The sequence below is a fragment of the Halichoeres trimaculatus genome, unplaced genomic scaffold (genome assembly GCF_033239565.1).
Source record: "Halichoeres trimaculatus isolate MK-OKI-2021-1 unplaced genomic scaffold, fHalTri1.1 fHalTri1_scaffold_6, whole genome shotgun sequence".
NCBI classification, from domain to species: Eukaryota; Metazoa; Chordata; class Actinopteri; order Labriformes; family Labridae; genus Halichoeres; species Halichoeres trimaculatus.
The window spans coordinates 9,640,825-9,659,873 of record NW_027437184.1 but is presented as its reverse complement, the minus strand read 5'-3'; the positions used below and the strand labels follow the sequence as shown (position 1 = coordinate 9,659,873).

At 44.8% G+C, this 19,049-nt stretch overlaps 2 protein-coding genes across 2 annotated transcripts; both read left to right on the top strand.

Moving 5' to 3' along the window:
- Positions 1 to 467: 467 nt before the first annotated feature.
- On the top strand, positions 468 to 7,196 carry pwwp2a (PWWP domain containing 2A). Its single transcript, XM_074672501.1, has 2 exons — positions 468 to 1,350; positions 2,973 to 7,196. The coding sequence occupies exons 1-2, from the start codon at positions 497 to 499 to the stop codon at positions 4,750 to 4,752; spliced, it is 2,634 nt and encodes an 877-aa protein (XP_074528602.1). The 5' UTR covers positions 468 to 496; the 3' UTR covers positions 4,753 to 7,196.
- slc23a1 (solute carrier family 23 member 1) lies at positions 5,227 to 16,646 on the top strand. The gene is made up of 15 exons (XM_074672374.1): positions 5,227 to 5,271; positions 7,209 to 7,271; positions 10,232 to 10,405; positions 10,770 to 10,927; positions 11,115 to 11,203; positions 11,352 to 11,419; positions 11,794 to 11,975; positions 12,069 to 12,189; positions 12,557 to 12,713; positions 14,444 to 14,591; positions 14,676 to 14,781; positions 14,894 to 15,023; positions 15,236 to 15,379; positions 15,483 to 15,578; positions 15,701 to 16,646. Exons 1-15 carry the CDS (start codon positions 5,227 to 5,229, stop codon positions 15,922 to 15,924), a joined length of 1,905 nt encoding a protein of 634 aa, XP_074528475.1. The 3' UTR covers positions 15,925 to 16,646.
- The last annotated feature ends 2,403 nt before the right edge of the window (positions 16,647 to 19,049 follow it).

The window sequence follows — 19,049 nt, the reverse complement described above, 5'->3', positions numbered from 1 at the left end:
TTATTTCATTAATATCCATTCATCTGTCAATTATTTTGTAATATAATTTAGTGAAGTTTGGTATTCACAGTTATGGGAATTAATTGTGAACAAACTTGTACAGCTTTATATGTTCAGAATAAACTGCATGTGCTGCATGCTAACGTCACCTGGAACCGTTTTTGCATCTTACTGTGAATACTTAGGTAAGATAAATATTATATTAGAAAAAAAAAACACGACAGATGCAAGAATTAGACTGCTGAATCAGATGTACATGATTGGTTTTGATGGTACAGTCGATCACTTGTGTTGTTTCCCTGCTTGTAAACATTGGTGCCCCCTGGTGGCCTATGCGATTTACCGAACAGCCCCTCGCTAGTTCGTTCAATCAGAGACGACGTTCTTCTCCGTTGCCTTTGAGTGGCAGGAACGCCAGCCAATTACTGTACGCCTGCGCAGCTCGCAGCGTTGTGGGGGCGGGGCCAGCCGCTGCTCAGCAGCAAAGCTGAGGAAAATGGCGGCCGTGGCTGCAGAGCCAGGAGCTGCGGCGGTTCCGACAACAACAAAACCTGCGGCGACGGACGGGGAGGACCCACTAGAACCTGGCCTAGTCGGTACCGGACTAGTAGGAGGTCCTATAGAAAGCTCAGGGGTGCGTGAATCCGGCCCGGCTGATGAGCTAGTCGTGCCTAGGGTTGAGGATGGTGGGGACGGGGAGGAGTGCCGCCATGTCAGGCCGGAGCTGCAGCCCGCGGCGGGAAGAGAGCTTTCTGACACAGAGGACTTCATACAGAATATTCTGGGGGACCGGGTCAGCTCGGACCGATTCTCTCCTGGATTACCGGGAGAACCAGAGGGCGGTGGGAACGTCTCCCACAGCATCCTAGCGGACCCACAGCCCTCTGCCGTCTTCCTGCACTCCTTCCCGGCCCCGCCGCCCGTTACCGAGGCCGGACTGTCACTGCAGGAACCGGCGGAACCGACCACCAACGGAACCACGAACCGGGCTGAGGTCGCAGAGCGGGACAAGGGGTACAAGTCCCTTGTCCACCCGGAGCTGGGAACCGGACCCACCGAGGACGTCCTGCTGTCGGTTCCGGAGGAACCAGAGCCGCAGCCGGGATCCGAGGAGATTCGGTGCCGTGGCCTGCAGGACTCAGCACCACCTTGTCGGTCTCCTTGGTCTTCTCAGACCGAGACCAGACCAGAACCCGGTCCCTGTTCGCCGAAGCTCGGCCCCGTTCAAGACCTAAGCCCTGGGTCTGAGGTTCGGGTCAACCTTGACCACGTGATCGATGACGCGCTGGTGGTGTCGTTCCGGTTGGGGGAGAAGATTTTTTCCGGGGTCCTGATGGACGTTTCAAAAAGGTACACCTTTTATTTATATACTCATGACGTCATTTTACTGTCATAGGTTGGTGATCAGCACGTGATCGGAACAAAACACACACACACACACACACAAACACAAACACACACGCACAGTTAGTAATCATACACTTGTACATGATAATGAAGGTTAACTCCATTAGTGTGAGTTACTTGTCACTTTGGGTAGATTATCATTGTACCTGGTCCTGAACACCTGTTTCCCCAGGTGATCAGAGTTCAACCTACAAATATTTGATCACAGAGCTCTGACCAATCATAGCATGGACCACAGGGCTGTGAAGGAGAGACAGGTGTGATATGAATTACATCTTGATGATCATGTTATAATCAGAGTTTGTCCTCATACAACAACAGAGAAATGTTTATTTCTTGAACCAAAAAATACAAAATGAAGTTAAGCCTAAACAGATAAAACACACTCGGGAAGTTGCCAGCATTAAAACTGTTTTTTCTCTAAGGCCAAAAATTATACACAATACACCTCACATGCTATACATATATAGCTATACTACTACTACTGATACATTTTATTTAAAAGAGCCTTTCTCAACAATCAAGATCACCATACATTTAAATAGACCAAGTAAAAAAGAAATAGCACAATGTAAATAAATAAAAACAACAAACTCAAGTAACATCAAGTTGAAGTGGATCAGTGAAATCAGAGAATGCAGCCTGACGCAGATGGGTTTTGACATTTGATGATGTACTTTAATTTATAATCTTAAACTGTCAGAATATATCAGAGCCACACAAGTTACAGGAACAGTAGTTATATTAAGCCGCGTTTCCGCCAAGCAGTCCGGGTCGGTTCGTCTCGGTACAGTGCGTTTCCACAGACTCATCCCGGGACGGATCCCTAAAAACCGAGACGAGCCGTCCCACTTTTTTGGGACCCTTTCGTATGGGTGCCAGACTGAACCGATCCGCTCTCGGGAGGTGGAGCAACACACTGCAGACTGTTGATTGGTCAAAAGAATCGTCACTCACCCCGACAGCGGCTGCATTTCTCCTGGTGGCTCACAGACTTCTCTGAAACGAAGCTTGATTGCACTTTGTAACAGAGAGTTACATGAAAATCACAGAGAGGACGAAATGCTGCATGTCTTCCATCCATGCTCTTTGTTTACTGTGTCGCGTTTTCTTCTTTGTTGGATTTAATAGCGGGGTAAGCTGCTACGGCGTCGCGCTATTGTTTACCAGCTGCGGCTTCCGGCATCCAGCTTACACGCCGCCCACCACGAGAGGGCACAGTTTGCTGTGGAAACGCAAACGGGATCAGACTTAACTGTCCCAAACCGTACTGAACCGTACTGAACCGACCCGTACTGCTTGGTGGAAACGCAGCTTTAGTGTGATGTAACACCCTCTGATAGTGGAAAGTGGTATGGTACTGTTCTCGGTCAGCACTCCTTGATTTTTAACAGAGAATGCATTAAATTTTTGTGTTTGTCCCAATGCAAAAATAATGTTTTTTAAATGTGTGAGTATAAATATGTTGTTTTCTCCTTCATTGTGAAATCTGCTGATCATCATTTAGTCTGTGGTATCTAAAAGTGTGTGTTCCTGTGTGTGCGTGTGTGTGTATGTATGTGCAGGTTTGGACCGTACGGTATTCCAATCACCGTATTTCCCAGACGAGATGACAGGAGTGGACCGCAGCTCTCTGTGCCGTCACTGCCGATAACCAATGATGACCATTCCACCAAACAGGAAGAAGTCAGCCCTGTTGCAACGACCCCTTCCCACCCATGGACTTCTAAACCACCCCCACTTTTCCAGGAGGGGGCGCCTTATCCCCCTCCTCTGTTCATCAGGGACACGTACAACCAGGCTTTACCTCAGCCGCTGCCACGCAAGATCAAGAGGCCAAAGCGGCGCTATCGCTGTGAGGAACCCACCTCCATTATGAATGCTATCAAGCTCCGCCCCCGACAGGTGCTCTGCGACAAGTGCAAAGGTGTGGTGACGTCAAGTGGACACAGGGAGGCACGGAGAGGCACGATCGACCTGAGGGGCGAGGAGGCCTCCAGACGGAGGAAACAGACTGAGGCACCCATCTCCTCAGAGCTAAAACGACTGAGGAGTGACGACAAAGGTGGACGCCCAGCCACAGACCGCCGTCCATCGTCAGGGATACGGCTAGTTGCCGCTTCCTCCTCCTCCACATCATCATCATCATCATCTCGGCGTGTGCTGAAGGGCGTGGCCTCCTCAGGCCGCATGTGTCTGAACTCCAAGAAGGTTCTGGATAAACGGGCTGTGGTGGACAGCTCCAAGGCTCGCCCCGTCCTCAACAAGCTGGCCACTACCCCCCGCCAACCCAAAGACCAGAACCAGAACCAGAACCAAGACTCTACCAAGGCTGTGACCCGAGCTGCTGCTATGCAGAACCACAATCAGAAGGTCCACTTCACCCGCCGCCTGCAGCACCTCGGTGGCCCTCCGATCCCCTCGCCGCTCCCTCCCAGAATGCGCCTCAAACCACAAAGGTACCGTACTGACGAAGGCCAGGCTCCACCCCCTTCCCCTCCTAAACAAAGTACTCGTGTTTCACCTCCTAAACCTGCTTTAAGCCCCACCCCAACAGTCACACCCTCTATCCGCCCCCCTTCCACCCCACCATGTCTCCCTGTTAAGTGTTTGTCTGTGGAGATGCAGGAGCTCCGCCTCCCTGAGGAACAGGAGGTTGAACAGGTGAGAGGAGGAGAAGAAGGGCAGGTAGAGGAGCCACCCCCTCCTTCCTCATCCTCCTCCTCCCTGGACTCCTGTCACTCAGAGTGTAGCTCTACAGAGACCTTTGACCTCCCTCCTCCTGGGGACCCGCCTTCCTCCTCCTCCTCTTCTCTGGGTTCTCGGTGCCCCTCCTCCTCCCATGCTGTCCCACTTCTCCGGGCTGAGTGTGAGGAGATGCAGGCTGGTGGCGAGGAGGAGGATGAGGAGGGTGGTGAACTGAAAAGACGTAGGAAATCCTCCACGTCTTCCTCCTCGTCCTCGTCCTCATCGTCCTCCTCTGTCTTCTCGAAGCTGGTTTCTAAGTGGTCTCTCCCTGACGGCCGCACCGTGTGCGTCGGTGACATCGTCTGGGCAAAGATCTACGGCTTCCCCTGGTGGCCAGCGCGCATCCTTGGCATCACAGTGGCGCGGCGTGGCGACACGGGGCTGGCCGTGCGGCAGGAGGCGCGAGTCTCCTGGTTTGGCTCGCCCACCACTTCCTTCCTGCCGCTCGGCCAGCTGTCGCCCTTCCTGGAGAGCTTTCAGTCTCGCTTTGACCGGAAGAGGAAGGGGCCGTACCGCCGTGCCATCGCCGAGGCTGCAAGCGCTGCCAAACAGCTGACACCAGAAGTCAGAGCACTGCTCACGCAGTTTGAAACGTAGCATTGGCTTACATTGCCAGCACCTTCCCACCCTCACCCCTCCAGATAAGCCCCTCCCCTATCAGAGACCCCTTATCTAGACTCATAATTGTCTGACAGAGACTGATGCAGACAAATAATGTTTCTGTTTCCTGTTCTGATCTTCCTGTTTTGAGGAAGGGGCGGAGCTCTGAGTTACCTGTCAGTGTTCATTGGGTAGTGGGCGGGGCTTAGTTGAAAGTAGGTGTCAGCCAGCAGCTGTCGTTACACTCACCACCACAGCGTTAACTATAACACACTCCATCGTTTTACTGATCCTGATAATGTCTTCAGAAAACACCCACAGCACACTGTCCAAGTGCATCATGGGAAATGTAGGAATCACTATCTGACAGATAAAAAGCAGACAGTGTGATGTTTTGATGCTGTCACATTGATGAAAGTAAAAAATAATCGTGGACATGATGACCAGCACTAAGCTAGGCCAAGAATTACCATGACGGCCATCTTTGTTCCTCTCCCGTTCAACCACCATCTGATGGTATGTTTGTCATATTTGTTGATCTGTTTATTTTTGTTTGTGTTTCGGTGCACTGAAACGCTCTGACTGGCTGACACGTCACTTTCTGTTGGTCCCCTTGGTCCTGTCGGGGGACAAAGCCAAGTTAGGTTCTGAAATAAGAAAAAATTAACTGTGAAAATCAGAGGTTTGTCAAAACTGAGGCTGGAGTCCCACACAGGTCTAGATCTAAGTCAGAGCGGTCTGGATGTGGTCATGTGATCGTGTTGGACAGCTGATTGATCCTCTTGGACTCTGATCAGTTTTTAACCTGAACCCAAACATGCTCTCTTCAGACACTAATGTGACGTCTCTGTCGGAGACTCTTCAGCCTCAGTTTGTGGACAGGACGCTGACGGGTAGGACAGGTAGGACACACTGACTGTTAGACAGCTGCTCTGCTTTCATAATGATGATGATGATGAAGAAGGAGATTTTCCCTCTCTGCTGTTTGTAGTTTCAGCTGTCAGACTCTTTTTACCGTCTGTTTGCAGATCAGAGATCCTGAACTAAAGCTGTTGGGACAGAAAAATGCTCTGACCTGTGTACATGTTCTTTTTCTCATGTTTTAAATCTATTAAAAAACTCTCAAACTTCTTTCTGAATCGTCGTCATTTAAATCTTCTGTCTTCTTCTTTGGTGGGTTCTTTGGCTCAGAGGCACTTGGGCTGTCAGATTTTCTCACCTGCAAACAGATGTTTGGTAAATGGGTCCTCAAGCTGTTTTTACCCAAAATCAGCAAAACTGACATGTTTATTATCATCACACCTCCACTTCAGAGCTAAATGATCAAAAACAATAAAAAAATAAAAAAAAAACCAACATGCTGCTGATTTAGAGTAAAAACATCTCAGATAACAAGAGTGGGAAAATACCAGCAGGTACTAGTCAGGCTCAGACTAAATGCTGGAACAGGGTTCAGACTAATTACTGAAAGTGTATCAGGCTAAGATTAATTACAGAAAAGGTACAGATTAATAACTAAGAGTGTATCAGGTGCAGCTTAATTACTGAAACTGGGAGCAGACTTTATAATGTGACAGTGAATCAATCGCAGACTAAATGCAGATACTTGAACTCTATACATTACAGACCCAATGCTGCAACAGGAAATCAAGCACAGACTAATCACTGATACTGAAACTGTGAATCAGTTATAGACTAAATAGTGGAATACATTGTGAAGAAAAAAACATAATTAAATGCTGAGCAGGTAGTGCTTGTTTGCCATTGCACTGCAGCAGAAAGAAACTTTAGGAAAGGTGACCATACTAAGGTAAGGGTTCCAGGTATGCAGGTGAACATGATGAAAACTCCTCATTAGTTTTGGTACCAGATTCTGTTTGGCCCAGGAAAGGAGCATGTAGACTCAAAGTTACTATTAAGACTTGGAAGCAGCAAAAGGACAAAACATCTCAGGTCACACACAAGTCCAGTGTGAATTAAACGCACAGTTTTCAGTTTACTTTGGTACGTGGCAAATACTAAAACACTCAGTTGGCTAAATAAATGACATTAACAACAGGAGAGCTTTTATCACGTTTTCTAAAACATAAATAAGATTTACTGAAGAACATAGTTTAAGATAAATATAAATAATAAACAGTTTGAATTCATTTAAAAACCCTGAATTACCTGGGACCAGGCTAAAACCTGGCTGAACAGCCACAGGTGTAAACGTTATGTGATGACATCATCAGTGACTCATTTCTCTCCATACCTCTCTCTTCATCTCTCTACCTTCTCCTATCCTTCTTCTCTTTTTATTCCTTAATCTCTCTATTCCCTCTCACTTCCCCTTTCTCCCTCTCTTTCTGTCTCTCCTCTGCCCCCTCCCTCTCTCTCTCTACCCCACTTCACTATGCCTCCCCCCTTCTCTTTCTCCCTATCCCCCCTATTTTTTTCTTTCTCTGTACCAGGACTTTGAAGAGCTGCTGATGCTGGAATCCTGCTCTGTGATTGGCCGAGAGGCGATGGGTGGAGTCAGGCCTGCTGTCACCCAATGGACATGAATAATCTATATTTCAGAGTTTATATTTATAAAATTGAGGAAGCAATTTGATCACTTTTAATATGATCAGTAAAACGTTTCCATGGACACCAGGCTTGGTCCTGTGACATCGCGTTTCCTTTGGATCACCCAATCAGCAATCAGATCACCAGTCAGCAGCCAATCAGCCCACAAACTTATATATTTTGTTTTGTTTTGTTTTGTTTTTTTTCTGACAGGACAAACCTGCAGTCATAGCCCTGTTTAACGTACTGCACCTAAACACGTTGTGTACCTTTGCACAGGTGGTCATTAGGCTCTGCCCTATCCACACACCTGTCAGAGCATGTTAGCCTAGCTTAGCACAGTGACATTCTGTAGCCATCATTGGTTAGCCTCTGTAGCAGCTAATAGCTCCCAACATGAGATGGTAGGTGTTGTACTGACGATGAGTGTGAAGGCCTCAACTCAACAGTGTTGTATGCTGGGGGAGGGGCTAAAATATCAAGAGGGCATTTGATTGGATAAAATAATGATTTATCATCAAAATATAAAAACACCTGAGCTTTCAGGTAAGTAAGTGTCACCCTAAGAGGCAGGTGTAATGTCTTAATTACACCACAGCAGCCTCACATTTAAAGGGCCAGCAGCATGCTTCAGAAAACGCATATCTGGAATCAATCAGGTGATCAATCAAACAACCAATTAACCTGTCAGTCAATAATAATGTTTTTATTTAAGTTGAATGATCTTGTCATTTTGGAGTTTAAACTGGTTTACACTGCTGTAAACTGGATTATGCAGGCTATAACTGGTGTGAACCTATTCCTGAAGGTTATCCAATGGATAGAATCACTCTGTACCCATTGATGATTTTGTTCTGTGAATAATGAAAGATTAAAGAAACAGAAACTTTATTATTATTATAATTATTATTATTATTATTGAAAATGTAGATATGTTTGACCTTTGAGATGAATTAAATGGCTGCATGTGTGAATCTCTTCTTGTTTGTGTGATTATTGCTTATTGATCTCAGGTAATGCTGAAGATGTATTTGTTCTAAAGTTTCTCTCTCATTTCCCGTTTCTCTTCCTGGGTTTACCTTGAAAGAGTTATCCTTATTTTCCTGTTAGTGATCAATTTTTATTTTTATTTTTTTTTGTAGTTATTTTTCACTGTGTTGCCTGTTTTATTTTTAGGGTCTTTCTTTTTTTTTTTTTTTTTTTTATTTACGGTATGTTTTGTTTCATCTCTTGGTTTGTTTAGTAAACACTGCTTTTATCTGGGCTTCTGAATAGTGACAGATTTACTCAGAACAATAAAGTCAAAGGTGACTTTTTTATTTCTCCATCAGGCTGGATCCAGATTTTATTATCTGTATTAAAATGTTTGCAGGAGATTTTTGGAAACAGTCCCCATTATCAGCACAGCCTTGAGGTGTGAAGGTCTGAAGAAAGACTCACAGACACATGCACAGACACGTACACACACATACACACCCACACACACCTGTTCTTTTCTGCTCATCAGCAGGATCTTGTTTAGTGTCTGAGGCCTTGTACGCACGTAGCCGGGTATTTTCATAAACAAATATCCTCCACATTTCTTTTTTAAAATACTTTCATCCACATGTTACCAGACAAATCCTCTGATAAGTGCAGCACAAAGCATGCCAGCCAAACCCAAACGTGTTTTTCAGACGTGAAACCTCCTGTCAATTGGCTGTGATGTTTCAGAAACAAAAACTGTTTTGCATGAACCTGTTATATCAAAGTCCTCGCCTTAGCCAGAGTTTTCAGAAAACATTGTTTTTATGTGGCATAAAAATGTGGTTTGTGTGGATGACAGGCCTAAATGTATAAAGATATATGTGGTTTCAAAAAAAGGGATGGACTGAGAGGACTGATGGTTTCAGGGTCACATGTCCCTCAGACTCTCAACAGACTTTGTCTTTTTTACTGTTCCTGTCACTGAATCAGGTATGTGACCCTGAGACAGGCTCACCTGAGATCCGTGCTGCTTCCTGTCCTCGGTGATTATCAATAATCAATAACCAGAGGAAGGACAGCCTGGCCTCAAACTACTGTTTTACTCAGTCACCTGAGCAGGTGACGGGTTTCTGTCACATGTTGACCTGTGTGTGTGTGTGTGTGTGTGTGTGTGTGTGTGTGTGTGTGTGTGTGTGTGTGTGTGTGTTTGTGTGTGTGTGTGTGTGTGTGTGTGTGTGTGTGTGTGTGTGTGTGTGTGTGTGTGTGACCCTGTGTGTGTGTGTGTGTGGCCCTGTGTGTGAGTGTGTGTGCCCCCATGTGTGTGTGTGTGTGTGTGCCAGTGTGTGTGTTAATAATCTGTAGTTAATCTCTGCGGACTTTCACCTGAAACAATCTCTCTCTCACTCTCTCTCTCTTTAGTATTCAGTTCTCGATCGTCCAGGAAGTGAGACATGGAGGAAGTCTGTGAGGTAAAGGGATTATTGATTATTGATTGATTTTTGTGATTGTTTTGAGTTTAACACGAGATGAAGAATCACCGTCAGAAGATGAACAGTGCTTGGTCAGCTGCACAGATTTGTTGAATGATCTTTTCTTGGGTTTTGACTCATTAAACTTATGACTGTTCAGTGTCAGTGATCCACTGACATCTGTTGATAATGTCTGACACAACAGATAAAATGACATTTGATTCCTCTCTACATCAAACCTTTTTTATTGTTATCATTATCATCATTAACCTGGAGAGAAATACTGACACAGTGATTGTTTATTAATTAATCAGTTGTTGATCAGCTGACTTTTCTTTGTTTTTTTTTTTGAATATTTTTCAGAATTTCTAGTCCTATATTCCATAAAATATAGTCTTTATTCTAGCGAGTCTTGAGTCTCACCGTGATTTTTGTCTTCTTTCCTGTGTCTATGCTATAAACTGGACCCATCTGTCCGTGCATCGAATCAGATCCAAGATTCCTCAGCAGAGAGGCAGAGTCACAAGACGGCTGGGGCAAACGTTCAGATGGCGGAAGGCAAAAAGGATAAACAGTCTAGTAGAGAGCATGAAGCAGGATCAGACATGATCTACACCATTGAAGATGTCCCTCCCTGGTACCTGTGTATACTCCTTGGACTACAGGTAAACTGGGTTCAGACTGGTTCAGACTTTTCTGATCTGGTATAAGAGGGATATTGTTTCAAATGGATTAAGACTGAGTTCAGACTGATTTTGGACTCTGTTTCAACTGGGTTGAACTGGGTTAAGATTGCAGCAAACACCAACCTCTACCAAGAGCCAATCTGACATGCCCCTACCACCACAGTCTACCACCGCCCCCGGTGCAGAGGGCTCTCCAGAGGAAACAATGGGGTCCTAAAAACGATAAAACATGTATAACTAAAAAAAAAAAAAAAATGAATTAGACACATACATAACAATAAGAAATGGGCTGTCCAATCAGGTTTAAATTGATGTCACCTCACCTGTCCTCACCTGTCTGCAGCATTACCTTACCTGTTTTAGTGGGACTGTGGCTGTTCCATTTCTCCTGGCTGAGGCCATGTGTGTTGGTCAGGACCAGAACACCATCAGTCAGCTGATTGGAACCATCTTCACCTGTGTTGGAATCACAACCCTGATCCAAACCACCCTGGGAGTCAGGTGAGACTGTTAGACAGGTGAGAGAAGTGATACTGTAAGACAGGGGACAGGTGAGACGCATAATACGTATAGGGTAGGTGATACAGACAAGACTATGAGTCAGGGGAGACTTTGAGTCAGGTGAGGTCTGATTTTGTGTGTGTGTGTGTGTGTGTGTGTGTGTGTGTGTGTGTGTGTGTGTGTGTAGACTTCCTCTGTTTCAGGCCAGTGCTTTTGCCTTTCTAATTCCAGCTCAGGCCATCCTCGGTCTGGACCGCTGGAAGTGTCCCAGTGAGGGTAAGACAGCACCTGACCCTGTCTCTGTTTGCCCACCTATCAGTCCGTCTGTCTGTCCACCTAACTGTCTGTTTGTCTACCCGTCTGTCTGTCTGTCGATGTCAGGAGAAACAGCTGATCTCAGTGTTGTGTTTCTTTCCTCATGCAGAGGAGATTTATGGGAACTGGAGTCTTCCACTGAACACATCACATATCTGGCAGCCACGCATCAGAGAGGTACGACATCATTGTCATTGAACTCTTCATCAACATCATTAACACCATAATAAACGTGTGTGCGTGTGTGTGTGTGTGTGTGTGTGTGTGTGTGTGTGTGTGTGTGTGTGTGTGTGTGTGTGTGTGTGTGTGTGTGTGTGTGTGTGTGTGTGTTTGTGTGTGTGTGTGTGTGTGTGTGTGTTCGGTGTGCGCGTGCGTGTGTGTGTGTGTGTGTGTGTGTGTGTGTGTGTGTGTGTGTGTGTGTGTTTGTGTGTGTGTGTGTGTGTGTGTGTGTTCGGTTTGCGCGTGCGTGTGTGTGTGTGTGTGTGTGTGTGTGTGTGTGTGTGTGTGTGTGTGTGTGTGTGTGTGCGCGTGCGCGTGCGTGTGTGTGTTAGATCCAGGGAGCAATCATTGTCTCCAGTTTGCTGGAGTTGGTTATCGGTCTCTGTGGGTTGCCAGGTTTGTTGCTTGAGTTCATTGGTCCTCTCACCATCACTCCCACCGTCTCACTGATTGGACTCTCAGTCTTCACCACCGCTGGGGACAGAGCCGGGTCCCACTGGGGACTATCTGCACTGTGAGACACCCATCTGTTTATTTCTTTGCACTATGTTATCCATGTATAAATAATTTAGAAAAACGTCTCACACCTTTACCTGTCTGTCCTCAGGTGTATTTTGCTCATTATCCTGTTCGCGCAGTACTTGAGAGGGTCATCACTTCCTGTTCCTATGTACAGCAGGAAGAAGGGACTGACCACCACCCGGGTCCAGATCTTCAAAATGTTTCCGGTAAATACAAACACACCAGCATACTGTAGCTTCTCTTCTCTCTTCTCTCTATTAAACAAACAGTTGTTTAGCTCAGCAGTGCTCCTAAAAAGTGTGTGGCGTGTGTCACAGCTGATGCCATCAGGTAAATCTAACTGCCTCCTGATCAGGGCCAGTGAGGATACCAACCAGCAGGGCGATAAATAGGGTTTACACAATTTTCTTAAAACGTGTTAGTAAGCGCTCTCCTGGTGACTCACTTCATTAGACACTCTCTGATATTTTTAATTCATGTGTACATGTGATGTGGTCATGTTGTCATATAGTCATGTGATGAGTTCACAAAGTCTGCCTGTAATCTAAGAGTCAAATTGTGTGTCTGCCTCAGATTATCCTGGCCATCATGTTAGTCTGGCTCGTCTGCTACGTATTCACACTTACTGACTTGTTGCCAAGTAACCCTGATCGCTATGGACACAAGGCCCGGACAGACGCCCGTGGTGACATCATGACCTCTGCTCCTTGGTTCAGAGTTCCCTACCCCTGTAAGAGCTAATAAACCGTAATCAACCAAGCAGCTGGCCAATCAAAAAACAAATAAATCCATCAATCAATCAATAAATCAAATTCTTCTGGGTGTGGAAAAATAATTAAAACCTGAAAACAGTCAAACAGAATAATGATGATGATGATTATGATGATGATAATTAAAAGATAACAATGTTTATGATAAAGAAAACTGATAAAAGTGATAGTGATAAAGATGAGAATGATGATGGTGATGGTGATGATGATGGTGATACAGATCAAAATGATGATTATGATGATGAGGGTGCTATTGACAATAATAAACATAACTGATAAAAGTGATAGTCAAAAAGATGAGAACGATGATGGTGCTGGTGATAATAATGGTGATGAAGTTGATGATGATAATGATGATGATGATGATAGAGGTGAAGGTGGTATTGATGATGATGATGATGATGAAGGTGGTATTGATGATGATGATGATGATGATGATGATGATGATGATAATGATGATGATGATGATGTGGATGGAGGTGGAAGTGGAATTGATGATAATGATGATGATGATGATGATGATGATGATGATGATGATGATGAAGGTGGTATTGATAATGATGAAGGTGATGATGATGATGATGATGATGATGATGATGATGAAGAAGGTGGTATTGATGACGACGATGATGATGATGATGATGATGATGATGATGATGATAGAGGTGAAAGTGGTATTGATAATGATGATGATGATGATGATGATGATGATGATGATGATGATGATGAAGGTGGTATTGATGATGATGATGATGATGATGATGATGATGATGATGATGATGATGATGATGATAAAGATGATGATGATGGTGGTGGTGGTGGTGGTAAAGGTCTTGAGGATGATAATGGTAGTGATAAAGGTAAATCCAATGTGGGTGGTGATGATGATGATGATAATGATGATGATGATGATGTGGATGGAGGTGGAAGTGGAATTGATGACAATGATGATGATGATGATGATGATGATGATGATGATGATGATGATGATGAAGGTGGTATTGATAATGATGAAGGTGATGATGATGATGATGATGATGATGATGATGATGAAGAAGGTGGTATTGATGACGATGATGATGATGATGATGATGATGATGATGATGATGATAGAGGTGAAAGTGGTATTGATAATGATGATGATGATGATGATGATGATGATGATGATGATGATGAAGGTGGTATTGATGATGATGATGATGATGATGATGATGATGATGATGATGATGATGATAAAGATGATGATGATGGTGGTGGTGGTGGTGGTAAAGGTCTTGAGGATGATAATGGTAGTGATAAAGGTAAATCCAATGTGGGTGGTGATGATGATGTTGATCATGACAGTAATGATGACAATAGTTGTGATGATAATGCTGATGATTCAATCTGGGTGGTAATTATGGGTAAGATGAAGATGGTTATGTTGGTAATAACAGATCCAAAAATCATAATGATGAGAAAGATGATGATGATTCTGGTAATGTTGATCATGACAGTAATGATGACAATAGTTGTGATGATAATTCTGATGATTCAATGTGGGTGGTGATTATGGGTAAGATGAAGATGGTTACGTTGATGATAATAGATCCAACGATCATGATGATGGTAAAGATGATGATGAAGATTATGGTATTTGAGTCTCTCTGTTTCAGGCTTCTCTCATTCCCTCCCTGTTCTGCTCTGATAGGTCAGTGGGGGTTGCCGGTGGTTACATTAGCTGGAGTCTTGGGGATGCTGAGTGCAACCATGGCTGGCATCGTGGAGTCCATCGGTGATTACTATGCTTGTGCTCGTTTATCTGGAGCCGCACCCCCTCCAGTCCATGCCATCAACAGGTGAGTCAGATCTGAACAGGTTGCAGGTATTCTTACCTGTGGGGCTCTGCACACACTGCCTCATCATGTTTCTGTCTGTTTCAGGGGAATTTTCACTGAGGGGGTCTGCTGCATCATAGCTGGACTTCTGGGGACTGGAAATGGCTCCACCTCCTCCAGTCCAAACATCGGTGTCCTAGGCATCACAAAGGTAAAGGAAGCCCCACTTACCTATGACAAGTGTAGTCTATAAAAAACAGCTAAAGCTCTGACCCATTCATTGAGCTCTGATCACCTGTACCTGCTGGTTTGTGTGCCTGCAGGTGGGCAGCAGACGGGTAGTGCAGTATGGAGCAGGAATCATGTTCCTGTTGGGATCAGTAGGAAAGTTCACCGCTCTGTTTGCCTCTCTGCCTGACCCCATCCTTGGAGGAATGTTCTGCACACTGTTTGGTAAGTTCCAGCCACAGGTAGAACACGTCACTGCAGGTGAGTCCACCAGTGTCTGTGATTACTCCACTAACACAGGTAATTAAAATGTGGTAGAATGGTGATCAGAAAAAGACTCATTGGGTTCACACTCTTAACAAGAGTGTCACCAATGGGTGTATGCTGCACTATACAGGTGTGTTTGATGTTATTATGATACGTGTGTGTGTTTTCAGGTATGATTACAGCTGTGGGTCTCTCTAACCTTCAGTTGGTGGATTTGAATTCATCCAGGAATCTTTTTGTCCTTGGATTCTCAATGTTCTTCGGTCTGACATTACCTGGGTACCTGGATGAACACCCCAAGTCCATTAATACAGGTTTGATCTATATGTCCTCAAATATGATCTGTGTGTCCTCAGGTGTGATCTGTGTGTCCTCAGGTGTGATCTGTGTCTTCAGGAGGGATCTGTTTGTCTTTAGGTGTTGCAGAGTTGGACCAGATCCTTACGGTTCTTCTCTCCACTGAGATGTTTGTTGGAGGTTTTTTGGCCTTTTGTCTGGACAACACAATACCAGGTAACGCTCTTTCCCTCTCTCACACACTCACAATAAAAACAACCAACAATTGTATCAATTGAACCTGTGTATGTGTGTGTGTGTTTGTGTTTTTGTGTGTTATGTGTGTGGGGTGTCTACAGGGACCAGGCAGGAGCGTGGTCTGGTTGCGTGGCGTTCCTCCACCTCATCCTCATCCTCCTACGACTTTCCTTTTGGGATGGCTTTTTTGCGGCGGATTCGCTGGTTGAGGCGATTCCCTATCAGCCCCACCTTCAGAGGTTTCAGAGCAACAGAAGAGGAGGTTGAGACAGATGGAGAGGGAATTGAGGCTGTTGACATTACCCAGTCTGGTACCAAGGTGTGACACTGGTGTTTAGGTGGGATTTAAACCTATGACATTTTAAAACCCGAGGTGTATCTTAAAATAACACACACTACTGATACACATTCACACTACAACTCCATCATGAAAACATTTAAATTAAGATACCTAAAAGATTCAGTACATCTTATACTGTTTCTTTGCATACTGCATGCTGTACTATACTACACACTGTACCTTAAAATACTATACACCGTACCTTTAATTCCTAAACACCTGAAATATGAAAAGCTGATGGTACTGTTATCATACTGATCATCAGCTGGTCATGTCAGCCTATAAATCCTGACTCTTCTGATTAGTTCTTCTGAAAGTTAATTGCAGGTTTACATGAGAGTTCTCTGTACTTTTACATCACTCTGGACCAGCGACCTCATCCTTTGGGGTGAGATATTACAAACATTACAGAACTGTGTCCTCTAAAGAAAGAGGTAACCTGGACGCCATTTGTTCACCTCATCAGCAGGTTGGAGGAAGTGACGGACATGAAAGCTCTGGTCCATCCAACGGATTGTTTTACATTTCTGAACCAGCAGCTCTGGTTTGGAGCAGAAATGAGAGATGAACAAGGAAATGCAGTCTGTGGACTAACACCTAAGGCCAGATTTATTTGTTGTCACAGTGTCATTGTGTGATGGTAACTGTATGACAATACACAGAACCATAAAGCTGAAAAACACTCCTGAAACACACGTTTAATTTAGTGTTTATTTCATATTTTAAAAATAAGTGTTTTCATTTATAACATCAAAAAAGAGAAACTGTTAATACTCCTTAAATCACAAAGGGCCAAAAAATCAGTTTGTGACAGAAAAGTGTGCCAATATAGATACAAATAACACATAAAGACAAATAAGGTATTTTTTTTATTTAAAGGCTATGTTTGTGTTCAATTTTTAAACTGTCCCTCTGATCAACCTGTATCAAATCTGCGTGATTCACAGCTCAAACATTCTTTTCTGATATCAGGCTGCAGTCTTTAAAACATTAATTTCAGCTACTGTCTTTTTAAGAAATGCCAAAGCACTGTGGAACTGTCTCTTTAAGAAACATCTAGGCACTCTGGGACTCTGCATCCAGAACTCTCATGTCCCCCAGATCTCATGTCCCTCTCGTTCAGAGCAGTCTGTGGTCTGGTTTTGGTTTTATAGAATATGATAAAACTTAACAGCCCCTCTGAAATCAAATTTTGAAACAGACTGTCTGTTAGATGACAGGTTTCTTTTGTCATATCTTTTTTACAGAAAAAAAATCACTTTATTTTTAGTGTTTAAATGAATTTATGAATATCATCTTTTGTTTACAATGTTTGTATTTTTGTATATTTTTTCAATTCACCATTAAAAGTGGAGACTTCAACATTTTTTTGTCTAATGTTGTGACAGTGATGCTTTAAAATGGTGAACATTGTTTGAATTATGACACTCTTGAACCCGAACCCAGAATTGATGACAAACGTTGACAAAATGTGTAAAAACAACAAACTGTGAGAATAAGAAACAAGGCATGCCAGGTTGACTCTGAGGGTAAATGAGGGAAAAAAATCTTCAAAACGTGTCTTCATCTCACAGAGGAAAAAAAAACGGAAGTCAGGTTTGGTCAGCAAGCTACATCTACCAAGCAAGTTAGCCTTATGTAAGCTGCTATGTTAGCTGCGGTGTTAGCTATAGCCACTATAGGCTTTTGGCTAACCCATTCTGAAGCTAGTTCATAGAAGGGGGAGCTAAAATACGGCGCTTTTCCAAAAGCTTTCGAGGAGATCCAGCTTCCTTCTGGAAGTACTAGAGGGCTCACTTTATTTGGTATACCAAGAAGTGCCAATAGAAACGTGAGTTTGGGTGAAAAGTGTTCCTTTTTGGATGGAAGAAGAAACAGACTCTTTAAGTTGCGGATTTATGGATTTACATAGATTTACATTGCATATTTCGAAGTGTGATGTCATCATGGTGTGGTGTGTGTATCTTTGGCTGATGGTGTGTGTTGGGCAAAGGGTGGCCGAGGGCATGGGTACAGTGAAGACATAGCAACTGCTGGCTGCAGCTGCATCATTGGCATGACGCTGGGGGCTGTGTTGTATAACGGATGGGCGGGGTTTATGATCATGGGGGAGGGGTTTGTGCTGAGCAGGCCAGGGTTTGGGGCAGAGCTTGCAGCTGGTAGAAGTACATAGACATACTGTCCAGTTTCTGGATCCAGCAGCATCTTTCTTTGAGAAGTTGTGGGTGTGTTCATATAGAAGCACCTCCCACTTTTAGGGTCAAACATTAAGTGACAGGGGACTGGACCACTAAGGACAGCCCCAGGAGCAGCAGCAGAACCTGTGATGTCAACAATGAAGTCACTTCCTACCTGAGCAGGTAGTAGACCCTGGAGGCTGCACAGATGCTGCTGCTGAAGTTGCTGCTGCTCTTGTTGCTGTTGCTCATGCTCTGTTGGTGTCACTCTGCTGCTCTCTTTCATCTGGACCTCTGACGAGCAGCTTTGTTCTCGTGGGCAGTAGTAGTCAGGATGGTCTGGGGTGTTCTCTGGTGTTCTTGACTCCTGAGACCTCCTAAGTGGGTGGTGGGTGGGGGCAGGTAGAGTGGGCTGCAGAGGGGTCTGGATGAAGTTCAGAGGGCTGTTCAAGTAGCTGACCTTTCCAACATGTGGGTGCAGGATTGGCGGGTACATGGGTAGGATCGGGGCTGGATAGAAACAGGGCTGGAAGATCTGCTGGGTGGACCTGGGGACAAACTGAGAGGACAGGCTCAGGGTGGAGCTATGTTCCAGTATGGATGGAGGAGGCTGGTGCCCCTGTATGTGGAGGAGGGTTGAGGGAGGAGGCCTGGGTCCCTGTGGGTGAAGCAAGGTTGAGGGAGGAGGCTGGGGTCCCTGTGTGTGGAGTAGGGTAGAGGGGGGAGGTTGGGGTTCCTCTGGGTGGAGCAGGTCAGAGGGGGGACCACGGCGGAGGGAAACAGAGGGAGGGGAAGAGGCCTCTGTCAGGTCACTCCCTTTCCTGCCTCTCTCTAATTGGCTGAATTTTGTGAGGTCACTGCTCCCAGGTGGGTTGGTGCATGAACCTAATGGACTTACAGGTACAATGACATCATCAGCCTTACTCAAGCTTA

Excerpts from the sequence above, each read along its gene's own strand:
- pwwp2a (XM_074672501.1), top strand. The coding sequence starts at position 497 with ATGGCGGCCGTGGCTGCAGAGCCAGGAGCTGCGGCGGTTCCGACAACA. Across the intron at positions 1,351-2,972 it reads CTGATGGACGTTTCAAAAAG|GTTTGGACCGTACGGTATTC; the intron begins GTACACCTTTTA and ends ATGTATGTGCAG.
- slc23a1 (XM_074672374.1), top strand. The coding sequence starts at position 5,227 with ATGACGGCCATCTTTGTTCCTCTCCCGTTCAACCACCATCTGATG. Across the intron at positions 5,272-7,208 it reads CGTTCAACCACCATCTGATG|GACTTTGAAGAGCTGCTGAT; the intron begins GTATGTTTGTCA and ends TCTCTGTACCAG. Across the intron at positions 15,024-15,235 it reads AATGTTCTGCACACTGTTTG|GTATGATTACAGCTGTGGGT; the intron begins GTAAGTTCCAGC and ends GTGTGTTTTCAG.